The following is a 26425-nucleotide window of genomic DNA, read 5'->3' as shown; positions in this document are numbered from 1 at the left end:
CCGGGTTTATATTTCTCCGCGGGCTTGTACCGTTCGGCTTCACGGCCAATCACGGCCAATCACAGCCTCTTGGTTGGAATGAGGGGGATAACTTATCTGGTACTAATATTCGTCACAAACATGAGTCCCCTGGGTTTCCTAGTCCAGTCGCAGTGCTGTGCTGCCCGGCATGCGGCGTCCATGGCCCGGCGCTGCGGGCCCGGTGGAAAGCCGGGGAAGAGGGGCCGGAAAAGCGGGTCTGGCCAGGCGGTCTCGGGGCACGGCCGGGGGAGGAGCTCCACTGCCGGACGCGGCATCCGGACAGAAAACAGGCGAGCGCCGCAGCTCGGCGAGACGAGCAAGCACCTGGTGTTGCAGGTCTTCTTTCGTTGCATGTATGTGTGTTTTTTTCCTGTCCTTTGCCATCCGACTGCCACTTGCCCGCCTTTTCCTTCTCCCTTGCCCGTCAGAAAAGACGTCAACTCGCCGTACTCCGTTAGTTGGAGTCGACCCCGGTCTTGCCCATTCGCTGTGCTACTGTACCTGCCCACCCAGAATTCTCAACAAAGTGGGCCGGACCCGCGCAAAACTCGTCATGGCGATAGTCCAGCTCCCCATTCGCTGCCAGCTTTCCCAGGCTGTCATGCACGTCCCGGACATTAGGGCCGATTACTCGTCCGCCCGCCCGCCGTTGCTAACCGGATCTGCTTGCTGCCCCCCCTTGGTCGCAGGGATGCCGGCCCTATGGGAAGCTCGAGCGACTGCCTTATACCTCATACCTCGTGGGCATGGCCAGGGCCAGGGACAAGCAAACCCCAGAGAATTTTTGCCTCTTTTTGATTTTTTTTTCTCCCACCGCGGCGGAGGGGAAGGACGGACCGCGGGTCCCGCCAGCCAACTGTCAGGCACAGCAATGCGTCTCTTTTTCCTTGAAGAGTCCTGCGTCACCCCACGCTTCCTCGTGCCGGCCACGGTAAGCGGTAACCCGCGCCGCCTGGAATCGCCGCACCGCCTGTACGCGCTAGTTGCTGGTAACCATCCAATCCGCCCAGCCTCGATCTGCAGCCAAGCACGTCGCCTGCCTGCCGAAAGAGAAAAAAATTCAAAAAAAAAAAAAAAAAGAAGAAGAAGAAGAAGAAAAAAGAAAAAAAGTCGAGTCGAGAGTATCCATTAGGCCCCCCTGTAATCAGGTCATCTGAGTTATGGGCCTGCAGGTATCCGAACTCGCTAAAGATGTGCTTGGCGCAAGCATCTGTCTAGGCCAAGCATGCCAGGGATCGGTTCCCCTCTGGCGACTCCAGTAGGGCTGGCCTGTCGACTCCCGGGTTGCCGCGCGCGAGCGGCGAATGCTATGCCAGATCCGTCACCCCGGCCCAAGGGTCCTCCTGCCAGCCGGGTCCCGGGGGAGCATCCCAAATCCGTACCCCTATGATCAGCCTACCAGCTAGGCCGGCAGGGCAGAGGAAGCCAGGACTTCAGAATTCTACACGGAGTAGTGACCTTACATCCACAATGCCAAGGGGCCAGGGGGCAAGGTAAACCCAAGACTGCCGAGCCAATACTCCATCCGCACCGTGCTGTTGCTGGCGGTCTTGCCGGCAGGGGACAGTGTGCAGCCTGCCTGCCCTTGACTGTCTAGTTAAGGTCTTTTACCTTTATTTTCAAGGCTAAAGCTGTTTCCTTCAAAGAGCCAAGATGTCTCTTAACCTGGCCAGGGAGCCAGGGGTCAAGGGGCTTAAACCCAAGACTGCCGAGCCAAAACTCCATCCACACCGTGCTGCTGCTCGCCTGCCGAGCCAAAACTCCATCCGCACCGTGCTGCTCGCCGGCTTGCCGGCCGCGGACCGTGTGCAGCCTGCCTGCCCTGCACTGTCTAGTTAAGGTCTTTTACCTTTATTTTCAAGGCTAAAGCTGTTTCCTTCAAAGAGCCAAGATGTCTCTTAACCTGGCCAGGGAGCCAGGGGTCAAGGGGCTTAAACCCAAGACTGCCGAGCCAACACTCCATCCGCACCGTGCTGTTGCTGGCGGGCTTGCCGGCAGGGGACAGTGTGATAGCCTGCCTGCCCTTGACCGTCTAGCTAAGGCCTTTTACCTTTATTTTCAAGGGTTAAGCTCTTTCCTTTGAAGAGCCAAGATATCTTTCAACCTGGCCAGGGGGCCAGGGGGCAAGGGGTCAACGGGCTTAAGCCCAAGACTGCCTCCATCCGCACCGTGCTGCTCGCCGGCTTGCCGGCCGCGGACCGTGTGCAGCCTGCATGCCCTGCACTGTCCAGGTGAGGTCTTCTACCTTCATCCTCAAGAGCTCAAGCATCTCACACCAGACAACCTGGCTATAGGGCAAGGGGGCAAGGAGGCCAACTGACTAGCAAGGTGCCGCCGTACCATGGCGGGCCGGGGGAAGCGAACGGACCTGCACTGGCGACTGCTGGTATACATACATGTCGGCTGGAACTGCACGTCGAGGCGGCGGAAATCCATCTATAAAAGGGCGTCTCCTACCGTCAGCATCGCCAAGTTGGTGCAGGCTCCCTCCCAGGCTTCCCGGCCAGTATCCTTTTTGCTCATCCCCCCAGCCGCACGTTGGACTTGGCCGCTTTGTTTAAGCATACCGTCTCCCCAACTTGCCCGTTTATTTCTCCCCGTCCCACCCACCGCAGCACAAGTGCACCGCTACCCCCAGGGACTCAGATTCAGATTCAGATTCAGGATGAACTCGACGGTCGAGCCCCGGTTTTTCGGCGTGTTCGTCGAGGCGGTCGGCTTCGCCGTAGAGCTGGCCATCGGCATCCACGGCGAGATGAGCCGCGGGGGCAGATCGCGCGGCAACCCCTGCGCCAGCCTCGGGGTTTCTCACCTGACGCAGCTCGTGGCCTCGTGCTACATCCTCAACGGGCAGTGCTCGGGGGATCCCAACTGCAGAAACGTCAACCAGTCCGACCGATGGGACGGCACCATCTTCATGCCGGGCGACAACGAGATCTGCGACAGGGTGCCCTTCCCCTCGGCCAACATACAGGAGCGGTTCCTCAGCAGCATCAGGACCGGCAGCGGCATCTCGCCGATCGAGCCTCCGTACGTCATCTGCGCGGAGCTGCAAGAAACCACCGCCTGCAAGCCGCTCTCGTGCGGCGAGGGCCAGGCCGACAAGGCGGAGCAGGACCGGTGCGTCGCCGCCATGCTCTGCTCCAAGAGCGCCTGGGGCGGCACGGGATGGGACCTGCACACGGGCTACGACACCATCGTCAAGTGGTACCAGGCCTACGAGCCGAGCCTCAGCCTCGACTCCGCCCAGGGCAAGGCGCTCATGTCTCGGTTCGAGCACGGCGTCGACTGCGTCTACTCGTCCGAGCTCGAGGGCATCGGGCGCATGTGCAAGGTCAGGACCACCGACCAGTGGTTCACCGAGCTCAACTGCGACCGGGCCCAGGCCGTCATCAGCAAGCACGGCGTCGATCCCTCCGTCTGCCGGCGCGTCAGCAACGGCAACCGATGGCAATCGCTGACCATTGCCGGCAGGCTCGTCCCGGAGCTGCACGAGGACGTCGGCGTCTCGGTTGAGCACCCGTGGTGCATTACGTACAACAGAAAGAAGGATTGCACGCAGAGCACCTACACCATAGACTGCGAATGCGTCTGCCGTATAAGGAATGCCGACAACTGGTGCGCAGACTGCTTGGACCGTGTAAAGTACGAGTACAAAATCAGAGATCGCCTGGGTCGGCTCGGCGAATGCTGCGGCTGGCCCAGTTGCAACAAGGCCATTTACCTCCGCAAGGACAGTGTCCAGTATCGCAACATCGACCCCAGGTAGGGGACTGCTCTGGGGACGCCATGGATTTCCTGGGCGGGGTTTTTTTACACTTCAAGTCGTGGGACAGTGCTGCGGTCTTGGGTGTATGTATATAGAAAGTCTCCAGTGAACGCGCCGCGTGGTGCTTCAAGTTCTTCTTGTAATCCACCTAAACTTTGGCAGGCGAGTTGAGAGCGCTTCCGCGTAGTTTCTGCTCCTGTCAGTGCCAGCGTGAACTTCCCACGAGCACCCAGGTGCTTGTCCAGGAAACGTGTTTTGCTAAACATGGTGAAGGATGGACGGCACGGGCCAGTAATTGCTGGGTCATGTAGCAATGACGGTTGACGTTGACGACTGGCGCTTGATGCTCGATGCTTGACACTTGCGCTTGCACAATCTAGTCAAATTGATCCCGTAAAAGTGGCAAAGGACGGTACAGGCACCGCTTCCCTAAGCCATGTGGCAAGCAGTTGGCCATTGCCAGAATCGACTCGCAGGGACAGATAGATAGTCCACGACAGCACAGGCAACTCTTCCCAAGCCGTGCCGCCACAACAGTCGACGACTCCCCCATCCCCCCCCCTCCCCCAACAGCGTCTCCCGCCGGCCGAGGATGCCGCTTAGCGGCTCGCACCAAATCTGCGTCACGGCTTCGAGCCAACACGCCACGGGCTTCGAGCCAACAATGCCCGGTCTCGCGGGCCCTCGCCGTGGCGACTGCGCCGACGACACGCATCACCGTTTCCCCCTCCGCCTCGGCTTCTTCTCCGCCACGCTGGCGCTGCCCCCCTCCAGCTCCCCCTGCTCGATCTTGCCCTCGCTCTCCAGCTGCTTCAGCTTCTCCTGCCCGGAGATGAACATGCCCAGGTCCCTGTTCATGTCCCCCAGCTCGTCGTTCTCCCGCTTCAGCTCCTGGAACTCCTTCCTCAAGGCTTCGTTCTCGCCGCCCAGGTGCTCGATCCTCTTCATCAGCCCTTCGTTTATGCGCCGCTCCTCCTGCAGCGACTTGCTCATGTTGCGAGCCATGGCCTCGCTCCTGGCGGCCCTGCCCCTCTCCCGCTCAAAGTCCCGCTCCAGCTGGGGCAGGGTATCCGTGGTCAGGGCGGCGAACTTGTCCTCCATCTGCTTCAGCTTGTCCGCCGCCGCGGCCGACTGGGCGGCCGCGCTCTCCGCCGCTGCGGACGCTCGTGCTGCCTTGTCCACGGCCTTGCTGAGCATGTCCTCGTAAAAGACCCTCTGCGACTCGAGCTGGCTCGTGATGAGGTGCGTGTATTCCAGGCCGATGTTGTCGACCTTGGCTCTGGGCACGACGTCCTCGTCACGGGCGCGGGCGCTGTGGTTGCTGCGCCCGGGCAGCTCGACGACCTTGCCGTCGCCCTTGTCGCGGATGAGCCGGTGCACCCACACGTCGCCGGCGTAATCCCAGACGTACTGCGTCTCCAGCTCGAGGGCGAAGCTGTGCGCCGTCTCTTTCCAGTGGTCCTTGGCGTGGCCGCCCTTGTACCGGCCGCACCCGACGTTGCCGCATACGAGGCATATCCACAGGTCATCCGTGCAGTCGCACACGCTGCAGAGGTTGGATACAGAGGAGCCGAAAGGTTGCGAGCACGGATTTCTGGCGTCGTCCGGCGTGCCCTCCAGCCCCGGCGTGTTGGTGAACCGGCAGACGGGGCACCCGGCGCCTTTCCAGTTTTGAAGACAGGTGCAGTGAAAGACGTGGGAGCATGGGATGGTCATGAGCCCGTTGGTGTCGTCCATTCGCTCCAGGCAGACAGGGCATGTCGGGAGCTCAATCAGGTTGGGTGTTGGTGGTGGAAAGGGTCGAGTACTACTCGCAACGGCAAGAGAGGATGAAGGGGCGGCTGCGGCGGGATCAAGCCTGCCAAGTCGCAATGGAGTCTCGAACGTGATGGACTTGACAAAAACAACGTGGCACAGCTGCGGCTTTTTGACAAGCGTTAGTGGCTCAGATCATGTATCCATGAACGAAGAGAAGAAAAAAGAAGAAAAGGAAAGGAAAGGATGGAAACGCTCAGAATACACCAAATCACTTACCTCCATCGAGTTGAACACTTTTCCATCGAATTCCCGTTTCCACTTCTTGGCCACCTTGCCCTCTCGAAACTTTAGCAGCACCAAATACCTATTCATCCTAGATGTCATCACCATGCGGCAATGGCTGACCTCGTCTCTCCATCCGTCGCCCACGAATCCCAAGAAATCGCTGGGAGACATGTAGGCCGGAACCGCAGGTATACACAGAGTTGTGCAGTCGTCCACCGTCTCGGCCACCTCGAGCTCCTCCCCGGCACCGTCGCCACCAAGCCCGAGGGCGGCGGACTCTTCGCCGTCTCGGTAGAAGCGGACCACGCCCCAGCCGGCCTCTGTCACCTTGGTTTTGAGCGGCACAAAGTCAGCCTTTGTGGCCGTCCCGGCGCCACCAAAAGAAGGTCCTAAGCTGGGGGCGGCAGACGGCGCCGCTCGGCTCGACTGTCCCTGCATGGCTCCCGCGCCACGGGGCGTCGCAGGATCTATGGTCTCGATGGTCACACGGCCGAATCGCCAGTCCCGGACGAGGCGCGGTGCCGAGCTTTCGACGGGCGGCCGACGGCCGGTTGTTCTCTCCAGGCGCTGCCTTTGCGACGCAGCCTTGGCTGGGCTCCCGGAAGATACGGTGGCAAGAGTACGCGGCGTGCTGCGGTCTGTCGCGCTCTCGGGAGATGGAGCAGCATGCGTGACCGGCTCGTTGCCGCGGGGGTTCCCAGATGGTGTTTCGATTCCGGGGAGGTCGTCGAAAATGCCAGTGCTGCGATGGGGCAACCACGGGTCAGCTCGGTCTGTCTGGTGGTCAACTGCCTCTGCAGGATCGGGCGTCGGATACAATTCGAATACCAAGTGGTAAAAGTAAGGCATGGCCTGGGGTGGATATCTGCAGCGGCGAGGGCAGGCTTGATGCCGCCGAGAGTTGGCAGGTTGACACGGATTTCGGTTGTCGTGCAGAGTCAGTATTATCTCGGGGGAAAGCAGCAATCTCGCGACCATCCGTCGAGGCGGAAACAACCGTTTCAATCAACCGACAGATTGACACGGATTTCGGTTGTCGTGCAGAGTCAGTATTATCTCGGGGGAAAGCAGCAATCGTGCGAACCATCCGTCGAGGCGGAAACAACTATTTCAATCAACCGACAGATTGACACGGATTATCAGGTTATCGTGCAAAGTCAGAATATCCCGAGGAAGCGGCAATCTCGCGACCATCCGTCGAGGCGGAAACAACCGTTTCAATCAACCGACAGATTGACACGGAATATCAGGTTGTCGTGCAAGTCAGAATATCCCGAGGAAGCGGCAATCTCGCGAACCATCCGTCAAGGCGGAAACAATCGTTTCGAATAGACCGAGCTCTGCGACAGCGCTGCCACGACCATGACTTGTCTTCCGCAATCAACGGCTGAGCGTGCCAAGAGCCCTGCGAGGAACCGGGCGGCGTTGCAGGTTGCTGCGGGCAAGAGCCGGCGGGTGCTGGGTGCTTGATCAGCAAATATGTACGTCGCGTCACGTAACGTCACGTCACGTCAACTGAGGTAGTTCTGCTCGCCCATCCATCATCGTGCGAAGGTGCAGGTGCCGCACAAAAAGTGTGACGCCACATACTGCGATACAGTCTTTGTACGGAGTAACGAACCCACTTTTCCTAGTACCTACTGCTGCACCAATAGTGTGACGCCACACAGTGTGTGACATTACTAAATATTGTTATATAATACAGTATATCTATGGGTACTTACCTTGCGGGAGTACTGTACCTCCGCGGCCCCGGCCCAGCCCCCAAACCTCGCATCGCAATCCGCGCCTACACTACAAATCCAGCATTTCCAACAGAGCTAATACATGACATCTAGCTTAATGCTGCCGACGACGCGTTTTTTTCGTCTGCCTTAAACACTGCGGCCTCGATCGCAAAGACAGCCCCCGGGCCAAATGCCGTATGTATGTGCCTCAGGGTGCGATAAGGGCAATGTGCTCCGCAGCTCTTTGTAAATCGGGAAGCTGCTCGTACTTGTACCATCGTGCTACTTCTTTGTCTACTGATGTGTCCTTCAATATACGGTCTCTATTAGCTCAAACCCTGGTCCGCTACAATTTGAAGTCTGCCCCTTCGCACCTTCAGAGGACAACCCCGCCAACGCGGAACCCTATTGGCTCATTCTGCTAGCAGTCCGAGGTTTGGCCACTCTCGTCCAGTTACTCATTATTTCAGGCCGCACCACAGAAAGAATAGGGAAAAAGTTACGCCTGAAATAGAGTCTGTATTTGATGTGCAACCACTAGCAAGTACACACATTTCCTAAGTCAAAGTAATACCCATAGCTCGTACGCCCAACGTCATGGCATACGTAAACCTAAAACGCCACTTAATCCGCTACCATGCAGCGATATCCATGAATCCGTAGCAACTCCTCAACATCTTATTGGCCACCACGCAGGCGGAGCACCAGGTGCAACGTCGACTCCTTTTGAATGTTGTAGTCGGCTAGGGTTCTCCCATCCTCAAGCTGCTTACCAGCAAAGATGAGTCGCTGCTGATCAGGAGGAATGCCCTCCTTGTCTTGAATTTTCGACTTCACATTATCAATGGTATCAGACGACTCCACCTCGAGCGTGATGGTCTTCCCGGTCAGCGTCTTGACGAAAATCTGCATGCCGCCGCGGAGACGCAGCACCAGGTGCAGGGTGGACTCCTTCTGGATGTTGTAGTCGGCCAATGTTCGTCCGTCCTCGAGCTGCTTGCCGGCAAAGATAAGTCGCTGCTGGTCGGGGGGAATCCCTTCCTTGTCTTGAATCTTCGACTTGACGTTGTCAATGGTGTCTGACGACTCAACTTCCAGCGTGATTGTTTTTCCCGTCAGTGTCTTGACAAAGATTTGCATGCCGCCGCGCAGGCGCAGAACGAGATGGAGGGTGGATTCCTTCTGGATGTTGTAGTCGGCCAGGGTGCGGCCGTCTTCGAGTTGTTTGCCAGCAAAGATCAAGCGTTGCTGGTCGGGCGGGATGCCCTCCTTGTCTTGGATTTTCGCCTTGACATTGTCGATGGTGTCGGAAGACTCCACCTCCAGGGTGATGGTCTTCCCAGTGAGGGTCTTGACGAAGATCTGCATACCGCCACGCAGGCGAAGAACCAGATGAAGGGTGGATTCCTTCTGGATGTTGTAGTCGGCCAGGGTGCGGCCATCTTCGAGCTGTTTACCAGCAAAGATCAAGCGCTGCTGGTCGGGCGGGATGCCCTCCTTGTCTTGAATTTTCGACTTGACATTGTCGATGGTGTCAGAAGACTCCACCTCGAGGGTGATGGTCTTTCCGGTGAGGGTCTTTACGAAGATTTGCATGGTTGCCAATGTCCGGATTCGCTGCTCCAAGAAAAAAAAAAACAAGGTATGATGATTTCGAGGATCAAGAGACGATGATTTCGGTGTTTGGGTTGTGAGAGCAGCAAGTGGGAGCGATGTAGGAGATGAGTGTGGGGACAGAGAACAGAAACCGGGCAGAGAGAAGAGCGTTTAAGTACTCCGTAGGGGCAAGTCACCAGAGGAAGGAGGCGAGGCAATGTGGCAAAGGCGAAGACCTTAAACGGCCAAGAGGCAACCAAGCTCGGGGTAGTGGGGCGCAGTGACCAATCCCTGAAGGACTCGGCCAATCAGTGGTGTCTCGGCCTAACAATCACACCATTCAAACTTTCGAGGAAGGCTCCAGAACCCCGCCGCAACTGCTGCTTTCGCGAGGTCGACGCGACTTTTCCGCATGCGGGGGATCGGTGCGACGGAGCTGTACTCGCGACTTTGCTGGCCCACAAGATCCGGCCCTTTGCTCCTCCACCCCCGCCCTCTGCTCACGTACGGACGAAACCACCGATTGACGAACGATTGCCATGATTCAGGTCAACCCACCGGCAGCAGGACACAAGAGCGCGATCGCAGGTTCTCGCCGTTTACTGTAATTCAACAACCCGAGCGAGGGTTTCCCAGCCCCTTCAACCGACCAGTGGCACATCTCTCCCCCTGCTGGTGATGCGATGCAAGTCAACCAAGCGCACTGTCTCTTTCGTGGACATGCTCCGTTCATTACGTGGCTGGGGGAAAAGCTGGGAACAAGGGGAGGGAGGAGGAGTCATGTGGCGCATTCGTTGGTGCGCAGTTCAAACTGACCAGCTGACTGCAGCTGGCTACTGGCTGGCTCCATTTACGCGACCAACCACAGCTCGTAGTTCAGCTTCAGCTTTTCGCCAACGCGTACGGAGTACTCCGTAGCCGACGTGGTTTGTTCTCGTACCAGACCTCTTGGGCACCAACATTGGCAGCAAGCTTGGGGCCATGTCTGGTCGCAACCAGAATTTGCACCGCTCAAGCCGCGTCCTGCACGGGGTTCCGGCCCAAAAGGGTACCTAGCAGGGCTAGCACCAGAACCCCAAGTGTAGCGACCCCGTCGTCAACGTTGCCACTAGCCCCCAGCCAGTTGCAGGAGCGGGAGGAGTATCCCTTGGGTGTACATACGTGGTGCACATATGTACGTAAGCAGAGACAATCCGGCCGGCAATTTGCCCCGAATCTGGCCCCGCTGCGGCGAATCGCGGGGGCGACAAAGCCCGCATCATCACCAAACAGTGCGCGGCTTTTCCAGGAGCCCTGTATCATTATAATGTTCCATGTGCTAGACGTAAGTACTGCAATTTGAGCCGACCCGCCAGCCTGTGTCGCCGTCCGAGCCTCCCAGAATCGTGAAATCAAATGCTCCTTGCCCGGTTCTGGACCCCTGCACCATGTGTTGTTGTTCATCTAGCTTGCTTCATGCCATCTCGTCATTCCCCCGGGCCTCAACACTGCTTGTTCAGTCATGCCGACATACAGTCCAAGCGAATCCGGTGCATATGAGGCTATGCGTTTCATGTCCAGCATATATCCAAAGCCCAAAACAGAAAAAAAGAAAAGAAAGACAAAAAGAAAAAAAAAACCACTTCCCCGCTGTTTGCATTGCATATTCGTGCGTCATTATACCTTAGAAATCGCAGGATGCAAGTGAAGAAAAAGCATTCATGTAATCGTGTAAGCAAATCGTTACAAGATCGTACCGCATTGTCACCGTGTATCAGATTACTTCGTGTTGCGGTGCGGAACAGAGACCAACCGCAAAAGACAATTTCGCAAAGACATGGACGAGTTCATGCAAGTCGTGCTTGTCACATCATTTGGAGCGCCAATAGCCTTTGACGCTCAGACAAACTCGTCCCGTTGAAAAGAAAACGCTGGCGCTGAAAGTAGAAATAAAAAATAAAAAATAAAACATGTGAGGTGCGGTCTGTAGTCATGGTAGATAGAAAACGTTTGATGAACAAAGGAAAAAAAAAAAATGGGGTAATAAAGGTGCTGACGTCATTTAGTTGGCGCGAATGACAAGCTTGGACAGAAACTTATTGGACAGACAGTCAAAGTTGTAGCGGTCAAACTCTGCTTCCTTGCGGGTTCGCAAGTAAGCTTCTGCAAATACCAGGCCTGTTAGCATCGGGCTCGACTGCCAAGGAAGGGGGCCGTGGCCCCAAGGTGGGGATCGCCAAGATACATACCGTGCTTGATGACATGTTGGCGGACTTCAGTCATCGCTTCACAAACAGAGACATTGTTGTGAAGAAGGTGTCCGTGCTGCCGGGTGTCCCAGTCGGCAAAGGCTGGCAGTTTTTGAGAGATGGCATGGAACAGACCGACGATAACCCCGACAGGGGTCGTTTCCATGTCGTTGCAAAACTTGTTGACCGCATCGGGATCGGGAACGCGGTAGTGGCAGTCGAATTGCATCTCCTCCCACACGGCGAGAAGAATCGAAGCCAGCATAAAGATGGTCGGCCAATTCTTCATCTTCTCGCCGCTGTAGACTCCCGAGTACAAGGCGGACAGCTCCTCCAAAATGTCCTTTTGGAGCTCGCGCCACATGTCCGCGAGGGCGCACTTGATCTGGAAGTTGATCATGACCGGTGCCACCGTGCGGCCGTAGAATTTGGAGTCCTCGTCATCGATTTGGCCGTCCAGAGCCACCTCCGAACCTTGGTTTTCAACCATGGTGATGTGCATGGTCAGGTTGTAGGCCAAGACAAGCTTCAGAGCCTTCTTGATGACCGGCATCCCGTCCTTGACGTAGTAGCGGTGAGCAGTCTTGAGAATCTCGGTGATGAATGGCGTCCCTTCGAAATGATCGTCGATAAAGTCTTCAAACGGCCCATCCACATGCTTGTCGAGATACTCTTGCAGGGCGTCCAGCTGGATACCTTCTGCGCCGACGTCGAGCTTTTCCGTCTTGGTCTCAAAGTCAATCGGGTCGTGGTTGGGGACGGTGGACTCGACCCATTCGACCGAGAAGCAGCCTTCATCAGCAACGTAAACTTCACGGACCATGACGGGAAGAGCGAACCCGTAACCGTGGGTGATCCACATCAATGTTTCCTTGGAGGAGAAACCCTTGACGTTGTAAATAGACACGCCGAGGTCGACATGCCCCTCATAGTCGGCCTTCCAATCCTTCATGAAGTAGCCGATGTCCTTGATGTCGATTCGAGTGCAAGGGACCTGCCAAAGACGAGCGTGTGATGGCTGACATCCAGCGCAAGGCTCGCCCTTGTCGCAAGTCTTCTTGAGGAATTTGCAGCGCAAGCAGGCTCTTAGCTTCCGGATTTCGCTTGCTTGCTTCCGTTGTTCAGGGAGAAGGGGACCCTTTCTGCGACCCACTTTCTTCTCCACGGTGCCTTCCTTCTTACCGTTGGAGCTTCGACGAATAATGGTTTTGGTGGTGGCTTTGGCAATGGGACTCTTGCGAGGGCCCGAGTTCCGTCGAGAGGACGTACTCGTGCTCGGGGAGACGGAACCGGCGCCGCTCCCAGGACTGTGACGGACTGCCGATGGCGCCTCTGGTTTGACGGGCAGGGGAGCGATGGCAGTGCTACAGCCAGCGTGCTCATGGTGGTGGCTATGAGCGTCGCCAGCGACACCGAAGCAATTGCGATGGGCAGCGTGGTTGCTATCCGCGTGCCCTTCGGACTCTGGCGAAAAGGGGGAGTAGGCAAAGGGGGGGATCTCCTCAAAACTGCCAATGGTCATTGAGTTGGCCCCGTCCGACGAGTCGGAATTGGTCCGCAGGTGCAGGGTCTGGCTCGGGTTGAAGATGGCGGCGTTTTGAGCTTGCTGAAGTTGATCTAGGCCTTGGTGGCCCCAATCAACCACAGTCCAGCCCTCGGAGGACGAAGAGGGAAGCGACAAGACTTCCAGGTAGGTCCCGGTGGGTGAGTTGCTGCCAACGCTGTCCAGCCTAGGAAGTCCATCCATCTGCAGCGGACTATGAAAGTCGTGCCAGTTGTCCATTCCGCTAGTTCCCCAGTGCATTGCGTGGGCAGTTTCCTCCAAAGCGGGCATGGAAGCGAACGGTGACTCGAGCAGGCTGGCATGGAGAGGAGTCTGCGTCGTTGGAGGAAGATAGTCCAGCGGGCCGGGCTGGAAGTTGGGAAAGGCATTGAAACCAAACAGACTTGGATCTTGGATAAAATGAGCAAACTCTGGAGCAGCAAGTTGCTGCTGCTGCTGTTGGAGAGCCCAGTTGGTCAAGAGGCCGGCCCCAGGTGAGAATGGTGAATGCTGCAACGGCGAGTGCGGACTTGATGCGTGGGACAACGGAGGACTGCTTTGCAGGTCTTCGGACGAGCTCGTCGAGGCCACCGCCTCTGAGTTGTTTGAGGATCCCATATCGACGGACATGGACCACGATCGAGCGCTGGTCATGAATCCAGTAGCAGCTGACGGGCTGGGTTGGGTGGCCGATGTGGTGGTGGAGTAGGCATAAGCGTTTTGTCCTCGATGGTGCTGGTCAAACGTCAAATCCAGCAAGGCATCACCTCTGCCATTGGTGTTGAAGTTGAGTGTCATGCTGCCGAAAGATTCGGGGGAGAGAAAAAAAAAAAAAAAAAAAAAAAAAAAAAAAAAAAAAGGCCAAGATTTGGTTGTGAACACTGGCGATGTTGTGAAAACCGGCGGCAGACACCGCTCTTTCGAAATGGTCTGGTCGAGGGTAAAAAGGAGGAGGTACAGATCAGAGTCAGGAAGATGAGGAACGACAGGGACGCGGGATGGATGAGCAGAAGTTCCCCAGACCAAGCGTGTTGGCAAAAAGTGGTCCTATGGGTTCTCTGTGTAAGGGGTTCGACCAGGACGAGCAGAGAACATGTCGTGGGTTTTGGCCATTGGCTTCGAGGGGGTCGGGAACATCCAGCGGGATGGGGAAAGACGGGGCGGGGAGGGAGGTGGGGGGGGGAATAAAAGAGGCGGTGAGCTTGTCCAGCCCCGGATCTTTAGCAGCAGCCAATCGTTGCAGCCGATGGCGCCTGTGCACCTGCCGCACCTGCCGCAGCTGCTGCACCTGCACGTTGGTGGAGCGGGGCCGGTGGGGTGGGGGCACGGGCGATCCAGCCAGCCAGGGAGCGGCGCCGATGTGCCTCCAAGCTCAGCGGCCCATAACGTGCCGCCAAGTCGTCCAGTCCATGGTCAATCCCGTGATTCCAATCAACAGCCCATGCATTACGGGGCACACAGTACCTCCGTACAGTAGGGGGACAAGTCGAGCGCTATTATGCAGGCAGGTGCGGAGGAGATACAACCCGCATACTCCGTACTTTTGAGCTGTTCAAAAGCCTCACTCATCCATCTGGCTCTGGCTCGCAAGCATTGATCGCAACGACGAGCAAGGGAAAGCGACAGGCTGCAAGGGCGGGTGTCTTTTGTTTGGGAATCGGCATGGCAGGACCGAGGCAACTCACTATATTTCGCTCGGAGCAAATTTTGATAGCGCCGGGTTAAGAATCATCACGTTGATTGTGTATACACGCAATGCATGCGCGAACTTTGGATGTGGAGCACAACCGAAGAGGGGCAAAAAGGGGGGGGGGGAACCCATTTGAAGGTATCGTTGTTGTACCTTTTGCTGTTTCTATCCGTCACACCGGCGCCTGCCGGTAGCATTTTCATTCCGACCTCGTCAGACAGCGCACCAAACGTGATGCGGGCGGCAAGCCCAGCTGGCAGAGGCAGAGGCTATGCATAAACGCGAATGTTTCAACTTTCAACGAGCTCGCCCCGGGGGTGGGTTGCAGCAGCAGCACCGTGTTAACCAACCACACACCACACACACACGTCGCTTGCAACGAACAGAAAACAGAACGGTTATTCATCCAGTCGCCCAGCTCGCCAAAGCTCGTCAAAGCTCCCTCTCTGTCTTGCCCTGGTCCGGGCTTTGTTCAGCATCTGGCGGCTTGGACCAGACGGCAGGTTGCCTGGCGCGTGCACACACCGCAAACCAACGCGACGCAACGCGACGCAGCGCGACGCAGCCGAGCACCTGCCACTTTGGCGATGCGGCGTTGGCGGCAACGCGGTTGGTTGGCAAAGTTGGAAGCCACGAGGGCTGGCGCTAGCGCTTGCTTGGACCGGTTGGGGCTGGTTGGTTGGGTGGGTGGCGTCTCGTAACAGACCAGGCCTAAGGAGGTACCGTACCTAGGAGAACTCCCATGTACAGCCATACTCTGTAGCCCGTGTGTTGGACTCTGCCATGCACAACACTCTCAAGCTCAGTGTTGAAACAAGCAAATCAGGCTTGGAGATTTAATGTTGGATGCGATGCCCTTGTTGGCGTTTGCATCGTTCGCGGTGTGACGTGGACATGTCCCGTCGAGCAGCCCTCAGCAGGTACCCACCTACCTTAGGTACCTACCTAGGTAGGTACCTAGGTACATGTGTACCTCCTAGGTGCTCGGCTACCATCCACAAATACTTCTTCCAGGCCAAATGCCCAATCCAACCCATTCCCACGCATCCATCCGTGTTGCCCAAGCCATCCATCATACAGTCCGTCAGGCTGGTCGATGCAGCTCATGGATAACGCTGCCGCCACGAGCCAGGATTATCCCAGTCGGCGGCTGAGCCATTTGTTGTTCCGTCAAATCTTCCTCTTCCCTGTGGCTTGCTTGCAGGCTCGACGTTGTCTGTCTTTCGAATGCTTTCCTTTGCCACACCAAGAGGCTCCCCCGGCATGAGAAGAAAAAAAAAAAAAAGAAAAAAAAAAAAAAACCACCCCGCGGCTTCGGTACTATAGTGCCAATGTCCCGTCTATTCAACCGATGTTGTCGCTGCCGAACAGGACGCCGCCAACCTGATGCTGCTCGGGTCGGCGGCGCTATCGACGTATAGTTTTCATCCAAAGAGCAAAGAGCTCTACCCAATGCGCCTGCATCGGCACCATCAGCTCAAGACTCTTTGCCCATCGAGCATATGGAGCTGGTCACGCCCCGTTCCTTGGGCAGAACTTTCCATCTACCCCAGGTCTTCTTCAGGTAGGAGGAAGAAGAAACGTCTCGCCTAGGTGGCTGAACATCGGACAAGTCATCGCATTTGCCAGAATAAGCCGCAGCAAGACAACCAAGTCAGCTGGGGCAATGTGAGCTTGTCCCCTTGCAGTCTGCCAAAGGACCACGACGGCACGTGTATTTATATATATGTCTGCTATAACTAACCGTGATTTTATATTCGAATACGCTGAGAAATGGTTCGTACAATCTGTCGCAGCTCCAGTCCAAGTTGACTATGGATGCTAGCACCTGGGTTGAAGAGGACTCAGTGGCCAGGGCGGCAGATGACCATCTACGGAGTACTCCGTGCTTTCCTGCTGCTCTGCCGGCGGCTGAGTTTCCGGAGTCTGCGGGAGACTCTCCAGAAATGGCTGACCAGTCTCGGGGACTCAGGACCGAGGGACGATTACATGAACACAACATGAACACGGTCTCGTACCATGTTGAATCAGGAACTGATCCTGCGACAATGTGGGATTTGCCATGTCTTGCCTGCAGTTTCGCAGCCGCTTGCGCCTGTCATGGCCTTCCCTGTGTGAGGGACAGTCACCCTTGTGTCATCTCAAGGGTCAGAACAGTGCGGCATGCTTGCGCCCTGCCATCTTAGCAGACTCCCGCAACTGGTTGCCTCGTGTGTTGTTATCCGTCTCCTATGACATGCATGCATGCGTCTTTCACTGTGGTACTCTGCACTCCGTAATGGGGTAACTTGTTCCCTTGCCTTGGCATTATCGTGTGTTGTCACGACGTCAGCGGCTTGTGCTTCTGTCGGCACGTTTCTTCAGCATCCTAGACACAGCTAGACGCAGGAAAGGGCTCTCGGGTGCGCCAGTGCTATCACTGAGCCATTTTTTTGGGACTGCGAGTACGGAGTGCTTTCCGTCAATTCGCTCCATCCTATTTGAAAATGCCTCCCGCGGCATCCTTGGTTAGCCGCGTCAACATAGAGCGACCCCACGGCATGGGAAGATATCTGAAACGTAATCTGTTGAGCAACTGCACCAATGGTTGCCTGCCATGGCGCCTGAAGCTCCGCTCGTCCGCTCTGATAAGCCACAGCAGCCATGGTCGCAGTCTGTAGACCTCTCGGTGACTTTGCTGGCGCCGACTTGCGCCAGTGCGGAGCAGAGTACGTGGTACGGTTGATGACGAACGAAACACCATCACCCGGACCAGGGTCCAGGGGTTGCGCGCGTACTGTTCCGTGTCTACGAAGGACTTCGCAGGCAGATAATTGCTGGAGAGGTACTCCGTAGTTGGTCGTTGGTCGTTATCATTGGCCAACCTCTCCTCGAACAGAGAGGCTAGATTCCATCACGCGGCTGGGATGGAGGAGTCGCATCCCTAGCGCGCCTGCTTCTGAGGGAGCTAGCCCCGACAACAGTCTGGTTCCCGACTCTCAAGTCTTGACGCCGCCTGATATTTCATCAAATCAGGGGCCGGTCGGCCACGCCTCTTTATTTTTCTAGTCTTCTTTTTTTTTTTTAACCTGTGCGACAGGCTCGGCGTGGGGTTGGCGGGATGGACGTGCGCAGTCTGGTGATCGATGATCGATACGGATAGAATGGTCGAAAAGTGGAGCTATGCACTTGGCCGATGAGGGAAACGGGGCAGCAGGGATAATCGCGGCCCGTCCTTTACGATAAGACCCGACAGTACTCCGTACTCCGTACTCCGTATACAACACAAGCTCTCCACCTGTTTCACTATAAGCATGAGCATGCAACCATGTTACATTGCAGCGACGACGGAGGAAAAGTGGCACCGTAGAGATAAGTTGGATTAATAACGGGAAAAGCGCGCGATTTATAATGGCCCAGGTGGCCGGGATTGCGATCGATGCCTTGATGATTAATAATTTTTTTTTTGCAGGGGCCATGTGATAGCTTACGCCTGGCTTCGCGATGCGATGCGATGCGATGCGAAGCGACGACGACGACGACATTCCGCGAGATGGCCGTATAGTGCTGGTGCTATATTGAATGAAGCATTGGTGGGTTTTTTTTTTCCTAATAGCACAGGCAGGGTTGTCCTTCCACGCCGGACTCGTAGCACTTGCTTGGACACTGTGAGCTGGTGAAGAGGCTCGCATGCAAACCTGCTTGCCCTCGCATCGTAATCGGACGACGAGAACTACAGAGATATGAGGGGTGGGAATCGCCCTCCCGCACTAGGATATGATTCCACAGACCACGGGATATTCTAATGGCTAGTACATAGTATAGTGACGGAAAGTAAATGTCAATACGTTCTCGTCTCGGGGCTCGTCTCGGGGCCAGGCCCGCTCGTGATCCTTGATGGAGTGGGTTACAGCAAAGGAAACAACATTCAGGCATTTTCGGACTTTCCTAGCATCATATGCATAACATTGATAGTTGATGCCTCTATCGATGAGGCAATCTATCTCGGATATTACAACTTACCATGGGGTGTAGTAGGTGGTCTCGCTAGCACCAAGAGACCGACTGCAGAGACTGTCGGCTCTAACAAACTAACCGATCGCGTCATCTTCCATGGACGTCAAAGCATCCACAATGAGTCGGCAGTACACCTTTGTGGTTTCTTAAAGGCTAGGCCTGGGCTTTATTTTCTCTCTCGGAGTACTCCGTAGAAAGGTGGCGATTTACGTCCAGCTACAGCGATGGCCTGGGATTCGGATTCGGGGTACGCAATGGCCCGTGGGATAAGCAAACGGATGATTGACAAGCTGTCTGGAGCATCCCGCTAGAAGCCACGATGGTTTCGATACAGAACGCATAACATGCGGTCCCAGGCCATAGACGGAGTCAAGAGCGTCTGGTGCCCTTGGTTCATCAATGTCAGTTGTTGCCGGCACGGGGCGTAGTTTTTTACCCTTTACAGTATTCGGCCACCAACGTACCTGGGTGGGCAAACGCTTCGGGGACTTTGAGACAAGCATCTGGTGCTTGCCAAAGACCTTGCAACGTCAAACTGAATTGGAGAAAGACACCGGCTCTTTCGCGTGCCTGGATCCAGCTCACCTTGCCGCCTGGCATGTAGCACTATCCAAGGAGCTTTGTCAAGGGACGTGGGTGATGATGATGATGATGATGATGATGATGAGGATGAAACGTTGTCGCCATAAAAATATTGGTGGCGGTGGGTAGACGGGTTTCAAGAGAGCGCATGACCTACCCTGCACCAGTTTGCACTGTGAGCGCTGGCCTATTCCTATCTCGTTTCTCTTGCTTCCCTTTCTCCGCAGGACGTGACGTTTGTTTTTGTGTTGCGCGTATCGACGATGCCGCAACATGTCCTACACAAACGAGAACAATGGGGGCTTGGTTACTCCATCATTTCGACCTGCTTCCATTCCGCTCCAGACTTGGTAAACGAATACCCGACCTTATCCCGAAGCTGACCTCAACAAACAATACTCTTGGCCACGGCGCTGGCTTACTATTGTGCACGAATGAAACAAACCAGTTGAGGTTTGCTCCAGCGCCTTTCTAGCACCACGAGGCTTTTCTGCTGCAAGAGGACGGGGGTCGAGGACAAAACCATCCCTTGGCTGGGACCTGCTTCCGAGGACTTATTTAGTTCCACGGGTCTGGACTTGGCGCGGGGCCTGCCCTTTCCAAGAACGTAGTGCCGTTATGAAAGCTTCATCACGACACGCCCGCCTTCGACAAAAAGTCGTCTTCAAGCATCAGGCGAGAAAACTGGCGGCCATGGCGGCTTCTCAGCAACCAGCTCCTGCCAGCAGGGACTCCTCGACGGCGCGAGGCGCGACGTCCGCATCGGACCCCGTGATGCCCAACATCTTCAGGTCGGCTCCCGTGATCCAAGATGCTCTGGTCACGGATAGCTCGCAGCTCCAGGACGACACCCTGGACGAGTGCTTGCCTTTCTTGACGGGATACGGCCATGAGCACTGCAACATGCACGGAATCCCCCCCCTCCTCCGCGGTCGTCACGTGAAGTTTCTGCACAAGCAGCTGGGCATGTTGCCACCCACGTTTAAATCTGCAGACGCGAGCAGGCCATGGGTTATCTACTGGTGTCTCGCTGCGTTGTCTCTTCTCGGTGAAGATGTCGCCAGCTATCGCTCGAGACTCATCGAAACCTTCCGCCCCATGCAAAACAAGACCGGGGGGATAGCCGGGGGCTTTGGCCAGACCTCGCATCTCGCCACCACCTATGCAGCCGTGCTGGCCTTGGCCATGGTCGGAGGCGACGACGCCTACGATTTGATTGACAGGAGGAGCATGTGGAGATGGCTCTGCTCGCTTAAGCAGCCCGATGGGGGCTTCCAAATGGCCGCTGGCGGCGAGGAAGATGTGAGGTGAGCCATGCCATTCCCTTTCCCGTCCTTCTGGATGAGCGTTGTGGCACCGCGTACTGACTGACAGGGTGCTTTCAAGAGGGGCGTACTGCGCAAGTGTCATCATATCACTGCTCAACATTCCTCGCAACCTGTCGACCGACTCGCCTGCATGCAGTGCCGGCCACACTGATTTGTTTGACGGCCTTCCGGAATGGGTAGCAAGATGTATGTTTTTTTTTTCTCTTTTTTTTTTCTTTTTTGAATACTGCACCCACTGCACCCCTCTCGATTTCCCCGCCCGTGAGCGCGTTTTCTGGACAAGGCATCCATCTGACTGTACGCTCCCCCAAGGCCAAACGTATGAGGGTGGCGTTTCGGCAGCCCCGGGCCTCGAGGCTCATGGTGCTTATGCCTTCTGCGCCTTGGGATGCTTATCTATCATTGATTCTCCCCACAGGACTGTTCCAAAGTACGTTGTTTTGCGGAAACTCTAGTTGCAGGCGGCGCCATTTGTTTCTGGAATCGGCGAAGACCTGCTGGTGGAGGGGGATGGGAAGGGGCGGCATTTGCGTATTGACCTGAGCGTTGCTGATTTTCACACCCCTCCGTAGGTATCTCAATGTCCCGCGACTCATTTCCTGGCTTTCGTCCCGGCAGTATGCACCCGAAGGTGGCTTTTCCGGCCGGACAAACAAATTGGTCGACGGCTGCTACAGCCACTGGGTCGGAGGTTGCTGGCCGCTGATCGAGGCCAGCCTTGGCGGCCCTGAGGGGCAAAGGACCCGGCATGCAGACAGCGCGCTTGCGGAGGCGAGTGGCAGTCTCTTCAGTCGAAGCGGGCTGATTCGGTACATTCTCTGTTGCTGTCAAGACCTATCCAAGCGCGGTGGCCTGCGAGACAAACCTAGCAAGTAAGCCAAGCCAGCAGCCCCCTTTCTCCCTCGGTTGCAAACGCCACGTCTGACAAGTTGACAAATGGTTGCCTTTCTGATCCGGCCCCCGTCAGATATTCCGATGCTTATCATACCTGCTACGTGTTGGCGGGGTTGAGCTTTGCGCAGCATAAGTGGACATTGGCATCCGCTCGCGCAGATGCCCTACTGATGCATGGAGATGCATGGACTGTCGCTCCCTTCAAATCAGACGAGGAGCAGATTTTTGAGGAAAACGATCGGGTCGCGACTACACACCCCGTATACGTGATTCCGCAGCGCAATGTCGACGATTGCCAGCGATATTTTGCCTCCAAAATAGGCTTCTGAGCCGTGTTTGTTCTCGAAGCAACATCTCTACGTTCCTAATGTCTGTTCTAGTGAGGATGTGTTTTTTTTTTTTTTTTTTTTTTTCCACGAGCACGAAAAACCAATGGTCTTGACCGTGAGAGCATCGGACCATGGCGTCTTTCGCAGTGAGTCGGACGGGTTTCGTGAGTAGCAAGCTCATGCCTGCTTTCTGCGTTCTCTGTTTGCTACGGAGCACGCGAAAAAAACGGTTCGGTGATTGCCAGGGCATAAAAAAAAAGGATGAATGTCGGCAACCCGGATTTCTACACTTGAATGCGTGGTGTGGCTGGCAGGTTGTTTCCCTACGCGGAGCTATTACATTGAGTCGGATGAAGTGGCGGGATTGTTCTTGATGGCCCCGAGTGACTGACAATCATCAATCTGACAACCTTGAAGGTTGGTCGGTCGGTCGGTCGGTCTGTCTGTCTTGACGAGGCGTGCCACCCCTTGATGAGGCGGTGATGGACACCGATCAGGACCATGGCATGCCTCCTCATACATGATGCGCCAAGGCCACCAAGTAGCTGCGTCTCCTCGCCAGTTTGGTTCCGTGGTCCCAGCTTCGCGCCGCTCCTGCAGAATCGCGATATTGAACAAGAGCGGGCTTGGCTCAGCCAAGTTCCATCGCAGTAATGAAGCCCAATAGAGCCGCACTTGGTGTGGCGTCACGTTTTTGGTGCAACAAATTCTATGAGAGAAGCTCGGTACACGAGATTGTAAAAGTTATCACCGTAACACGGTTACTCAAACCTGACCCCAACTGAACACGTTGCGATGCACGTTGCGACGGAAAAAAATAACGCCCCCAGCCAGAGAGCCTCAGGCAAAACGCCCCGAGGGAGCTCGGCACATGCCCTCGCAACAGAAGCAGGAAAACACAAGAGAGCCATAGCTACGGAGCGGCGAGAGGGGGCCGGGAGCAGCAGTGGGCGTGAGTCGTGCATGACGAGATGCCGCCTGTGCAAATATACCGTCTTATTGGAGGGCCAAGATGTACGAGGAAAACCGCCCCCCCCCCCCCCCCCCCCCCCCCCCCCCCCCCCGCCCCCAAGTCGAGGAAACTATCCATCAGGCTATGTTGCTCGGCCGCATGTTTGGCCTCGCATGGTCCAGCTTGCGCCAAGCAGCGATTACCATGACACAGCAACGTGCTTTTATTTGGTATGCCGACTCCGGAGCGTCGATTGCAGCCGCCAGACGAGATTGCCCTCATCGACGACTGTCGCGTATCGAGGAGAAGTCGCGATATGTTGGCATGAGGCTGCCCTGCTTTATCATCCTCGGCGTTGGTGGACGCGGGCACCTCCACCGTCCGGCCTGGAAAGGCGCACAGGGGTTTTCCAGCCCGCTACGATTGATGGACAAGCCGCGAGCGAGCAGATCAGACGCCCGCGTGCCGTCTGATGAGCGCATGATGCCCAGGTAGCTAGCGCACGGTGTTACCGCCCATGCTCTACCCTGACAGAGAGGACAGTAGGTGGTGCTCGGTGAGTTTTCGCGTGTCCGAGCTTTGCTGTCGCATCTCGGCTCCTGTTCTTATTGGCGATGATTGTGTCGTTGCTGCGAGCTGCTTTTTTTTTTTTTTTTTTTTTTTTTTTTTCTGAGTCTACGAGTTTAGTCTCGTACTACGGTAGACCAGGGCCTGTTGAGCTCGGAACTTTTGGAATCGGAATCCTTAGCAAGGCCGTCCGTTGTATGGGGACGCAATTGATTTTTAGATCATGAAGCTAATCTTGTAAGGGAAGAAAAGATGAAAACATAAAAAAAAAAAAAAAAAAAAGGGCGCTTTTGACGTGGCTGATGTGAGAAAGACGGGCAAAGGCAAGTTGCGGGGGAAGGTGCGAGTGTCGGTCGGGGCCAAGGCAGCCGCGACTCGCAGCTTCATCCTGATGTGCTCATCCTACTACAATGGCAGTGGTGCGGAGCAAGATGTCTGGTCCTTTCTTCCATCAGCAACCCATTCGCACGCTCCGCCACAAGCTTTCGGACGGCCTCTGCATGCGGTGCAGCGACCCCGTCATTTGCTGCCGCTGCTGACTGTCCGGCGCTCTCACGCTTCGCGCCATGCGAACTTTTTGCACGAACCTTGTTGACGTGTACAAGACCGCCCCCCCTCGCACGAGCTTCCTACTTGCTTGCGGGGTTGGGGGTTGTGGTGCTTGCCTCGCCCCCAGCAAATGTCGACCAGGAACCCCCTCCGCAATAGCTACGGAGTGCAAGGAAGGGGAATAGTTTTTCAGACTCGAGTCCAAGGTCGACCGACTACGTTTGCTCTACAAAGTACCGTAGTACGGACTACTCTGTACATGTTCCGTTCTGTCTGCTGCAGTAAGCTGCCGAGGACGACAACCTTGGTCCCCTTCTCTTCTCTCTGCAGGCGACGACGCCCTGTCAGGCTGACGATGAAATCGATGGTGGCGTTTCCGCATTTAGTGCCGGAAACAATGGGCGATGGGCATTGCCCATTTATGGTAGGATCATCGCATGGGCATGGCCAATACAATGCGCCTTGGGCTTGCCTCAAGGGCCACGATGTCCTCTTCCCGTTGGTTGCTACAGGGACACGAGTCACACGACCCAACACTTTGTCGGTAACAGTCGCATCCTGTTAGTTGCTGATGGCCTGAAGAAAACGGACAGGCCAAGCGCCTCCACGGAAAAAAAAACCCCCCCAAAGGAAAAAAAAAAAAAAAAAAAAGGCCACTGACCTCTGTCTCAACTCGCAACAAGCCGATTCGCTGTTTGACCAGGACTTGCAGTTGTGCACCATCAGCCGTGTGCACCGTCTGGCTGGTTACCAATCCAGTGGCTCCCGGGTTCAGATATGGGGGTGGGTGGTCGGAAGCAACCTCAATCTCCGCTTCTGAACTGCCTCATCAATGCGTGCTGACTCTTGTGGGCATTTGGCGTGATGCCAAGCTATCATGTGGGATTGCGGATTCAAGTCCAGACCCTCCCAGCTCACACCCACTTGCAAGTCCGTTGGCCCTGAGCAACGAGCTTCCGTTCCCCAACTTATTACTGCAGCGTGCAAAAGGCTTATACACTTTGCCAGTTCTGGTTCCTGGCCACCGAGACCTATAATAGGCTGACATTCTAGCATAGGTCTCCATAACCGGGCCACTTGACAATTCATGCTCCAACGTACAGCAGCATGTCAGCAGTTGCCAAGGATGCATGCACCTAGGGCAAGCTTACCCCTGTGCCGGACATGATCGGTGGTTTGAAGCGCTTTCGGTTGCCTGGTTCGTTCATTCTCCCTCTGGTTTGTCTGCTTGTTTCAAAACCTGAGGCGCGGTCATGGACACCCCTCAAGCTGGAGGGGCCTGCCTGCAGGAAGAGGGAAGACCAAAGGGGATGAGAGACGAATGTCGACAAATTTGCAACGACGGCGTTACACGCAAAGGAGCCGTTGATGGTTGGATCGAGGCCCGGAACCTCGTTGGGATGCTCTGCCCTTCTTGTCTATCTGCACACCTGCCTAGCACCCGTGGCAGGCAGGTGGGCAGAGCTTGAATGCTGGACGACGATAACCGACCCCGGCGAATCCTGAAACGAGAATCCGGTCAGCGCCGCCGACGTTGTGTGTTCTGTGGCCGTAACTTCTGGGGCCGCAACAGACTTTACTTTGGAGTACCCCGCGCCATCCAAGGTGACTGACTGACGGACTGATTGACTGACTGACTGACTGACAGTGCTCCACCCGGCCAGCAAAGGCGACCAGGTCCGGATGGAGTTGTCGTCATGTTCCTTTACAAGGGAGAGGCGATTCGAGTGGGCTGCATTTTCGCCATCTATGCTCCGTCCTCGGTACCATGCAATAGCATAGAAGCAGTGCCAACTCATCACTGCATGAGGGTTAAGGGCTTGCGGAGAGGCCACTCTCGCGCCTGGGAAGCATGGCGAGACCCCACCTTCTGCATGGCCGTTATCCAATCAGCCGGGGTACTTTCACCGGTTCAGTTCACCGTCCACGGCGCAGCAGCTCTCTCTCTCGCCATGGTATCCCGTAATCATGTCTGATCGATCAACCAGGAACAAGTGTCATCCTGGAACCCCAACAAGCTTACGGCCCCGAGTAAGCCATTTGGAAAAGGGCACATGCTATCAGTCGGCCACTTGTCACCGGTTGGCCGTTGAGCCCCCTCTCCAACCAACAGGGGTTCCAAGTTCCAAACGCCATGCCATTGAATCTACGGAGTATCATCTCGGCGTATCGCCGGGTTTTGCTGGCTGGCTGCGACGCCCTCTATTCCTCGCTTCGGCCCCACAATCCCAACCACCTTGTTTTCTGGCAGATGGCCGACAAGAAATAAAGAAGGGTAAAAAAAAAAAAAAAAAAAAAAAAAAGGGCCAAAGGCAAAGTGCAAAAAAGCAAAAAAAAGAGGGGGCGCCGTGGTTCATGCATACTTGTTCGCTTTTGTTAGCCTTTCCGACTCACTGATGGCACCTCCCCCCTTCTTCTTAACCTTGTGCAGGGTTATTGGCTGAATCCAAGTCCAGGTGGCACGCGGATTCTACTGGACAATCGCTTCGAGAGCAAAGAACCTTTGAGCCAATGCCGAATTGCTCATCTGGGCCACGCTTTTTGCTCCCACTTGTCAGCTCGACCTGTTTAGGGATGAACTTTGTTCTGTCCATCAGAGCGAACCCCCTCT

The 26425-nt window shown here is 55.9% G+C and overlaps 6 protein-coding genes across 6 annotated transcripts; 1 reads left to right on the top strand and 5 right to left on the bottom strand.

Moving 5' to 3' along the window:
- Positions 1–2608: 2608 nt before the first annotated feature.
- Positions 2609–4056, bottom strand: UV8b_07170 (uncharacterized protein; the record flags this gene model as incomplete). Its single annotated transcript, XM_043144667.1, has 2 exons — positions 2609–3799; positions 3841–4056. 2 exons carry the CDS (start codon positions 4054–4056, stop codon positions 2609–2611), a joined length of 1407 nt encoding a protein of 468 aa, XP_043000602.1.
- A 448-nt stretch (positions 4057–4504) lies between these two features.
- On the bottom strand, positions 4505–6682 carry UV8b_07169 (uncharacterized protein; the record flags this gene model as incomplete). The annotated part of the gene is made up of 2 exons (XM_043144666.1): positions 4505–5713; positions 5825–6682. The coding sequence occupies 2 exons, from the start codon at positions 6680–6682 to the stop codon at positions 4505–4507; spliced, it is 2067 nt and encodes a 688-aa protein (XP_043000601.1).
- A 1556-nt stretch (positions 6683–8238) lies between these two features.
- Positions 8239–9156, bottom strand: UV8b_07168 (uncharacterized protein; the record flags this gene model as incomplete). The annotated part of the gene is made up of 1 exon (XM_043144665.1): positions 8239–9156. One exon carries the CDS (start codon positions 9154–9156, stop codon positions 8239–8241), a length of 918 nt encoding a protein of 305 aa, XP_043000600.1.
- Positions 9157–11197: 2041 nt separating this feature from the next.
- On the bottom strand, positions 11198–13725 carry UV8b_07167 (uncharacterized protein; the record flags this gene model as incomplete). Its single annotated transcript, XM_043144664.1, has 2 exons — positions 11198–11298; positions 11385–13725. The coding sequence occupies 2 exons, from the start codon at positions 13723–13725 to the stop codon at positions 11198–11200; spliced, it is 2442 nt and encodes an 813-aa protein (XP_043000599.1).
- Positions 13726–18920: 5195 nt separating this feature from the next.
- UV8b_07166 (uncharacterized protein) lies at positions 18921–19213 on the bottom strand (the record flags this gene model as incomplete). Its single annotated transcript, XM_043144663.1, has 2 exons — positions 18921–19000; positions 19078–19213. 2 exons carry the CDS (start codon positions 19211–19213, stop codon positions 18921–18923), a joined length of 216 nt encoding a protein of 71 aa, XP_043000598.1.
- A 600-nt stretch (positions 19214–19813) lies between these two features.
- On the top strand, positions 19814–21746 carry UV8b_07165 (uncharacterized protein; the record flags this gene model as incomplete). The annotated part of the gene is made up of 5 exons (XM_043144662.1): positions 19814–20502; positions 20582–20709; positions 20836–20953; positions 21096–21395; positions 21491–21746. 5 exons carry the CDS (start codon positions 19814–19816, stop codon positions 21744–21746), a joined length of 1491 nt encoding a protein of 496 aa, XP_043000597.1.
- Positions 21747–26425: the final 4679 nt, after the last annotated feature.

Source organism: Ustilaginoidea virens, chromosome 6 (genome assembly GCF_000687475.1).
Source record: "Ustilaginoidea virens chromosome 6, complete sequence".
Classification (NCBI taxonomy): Eukaryota; Fungi; Ascomycota; class Sordariomycetes; order Hypocreales; family Clavicipitaceae; genus Ustilaginoidea; species Ustilaginoidea virens.
The sequence above is the reverse complement of the archived record's forward strand: the minus strand, read 5'-3'. Positions and strand labels throughout refer to the sequence as shown.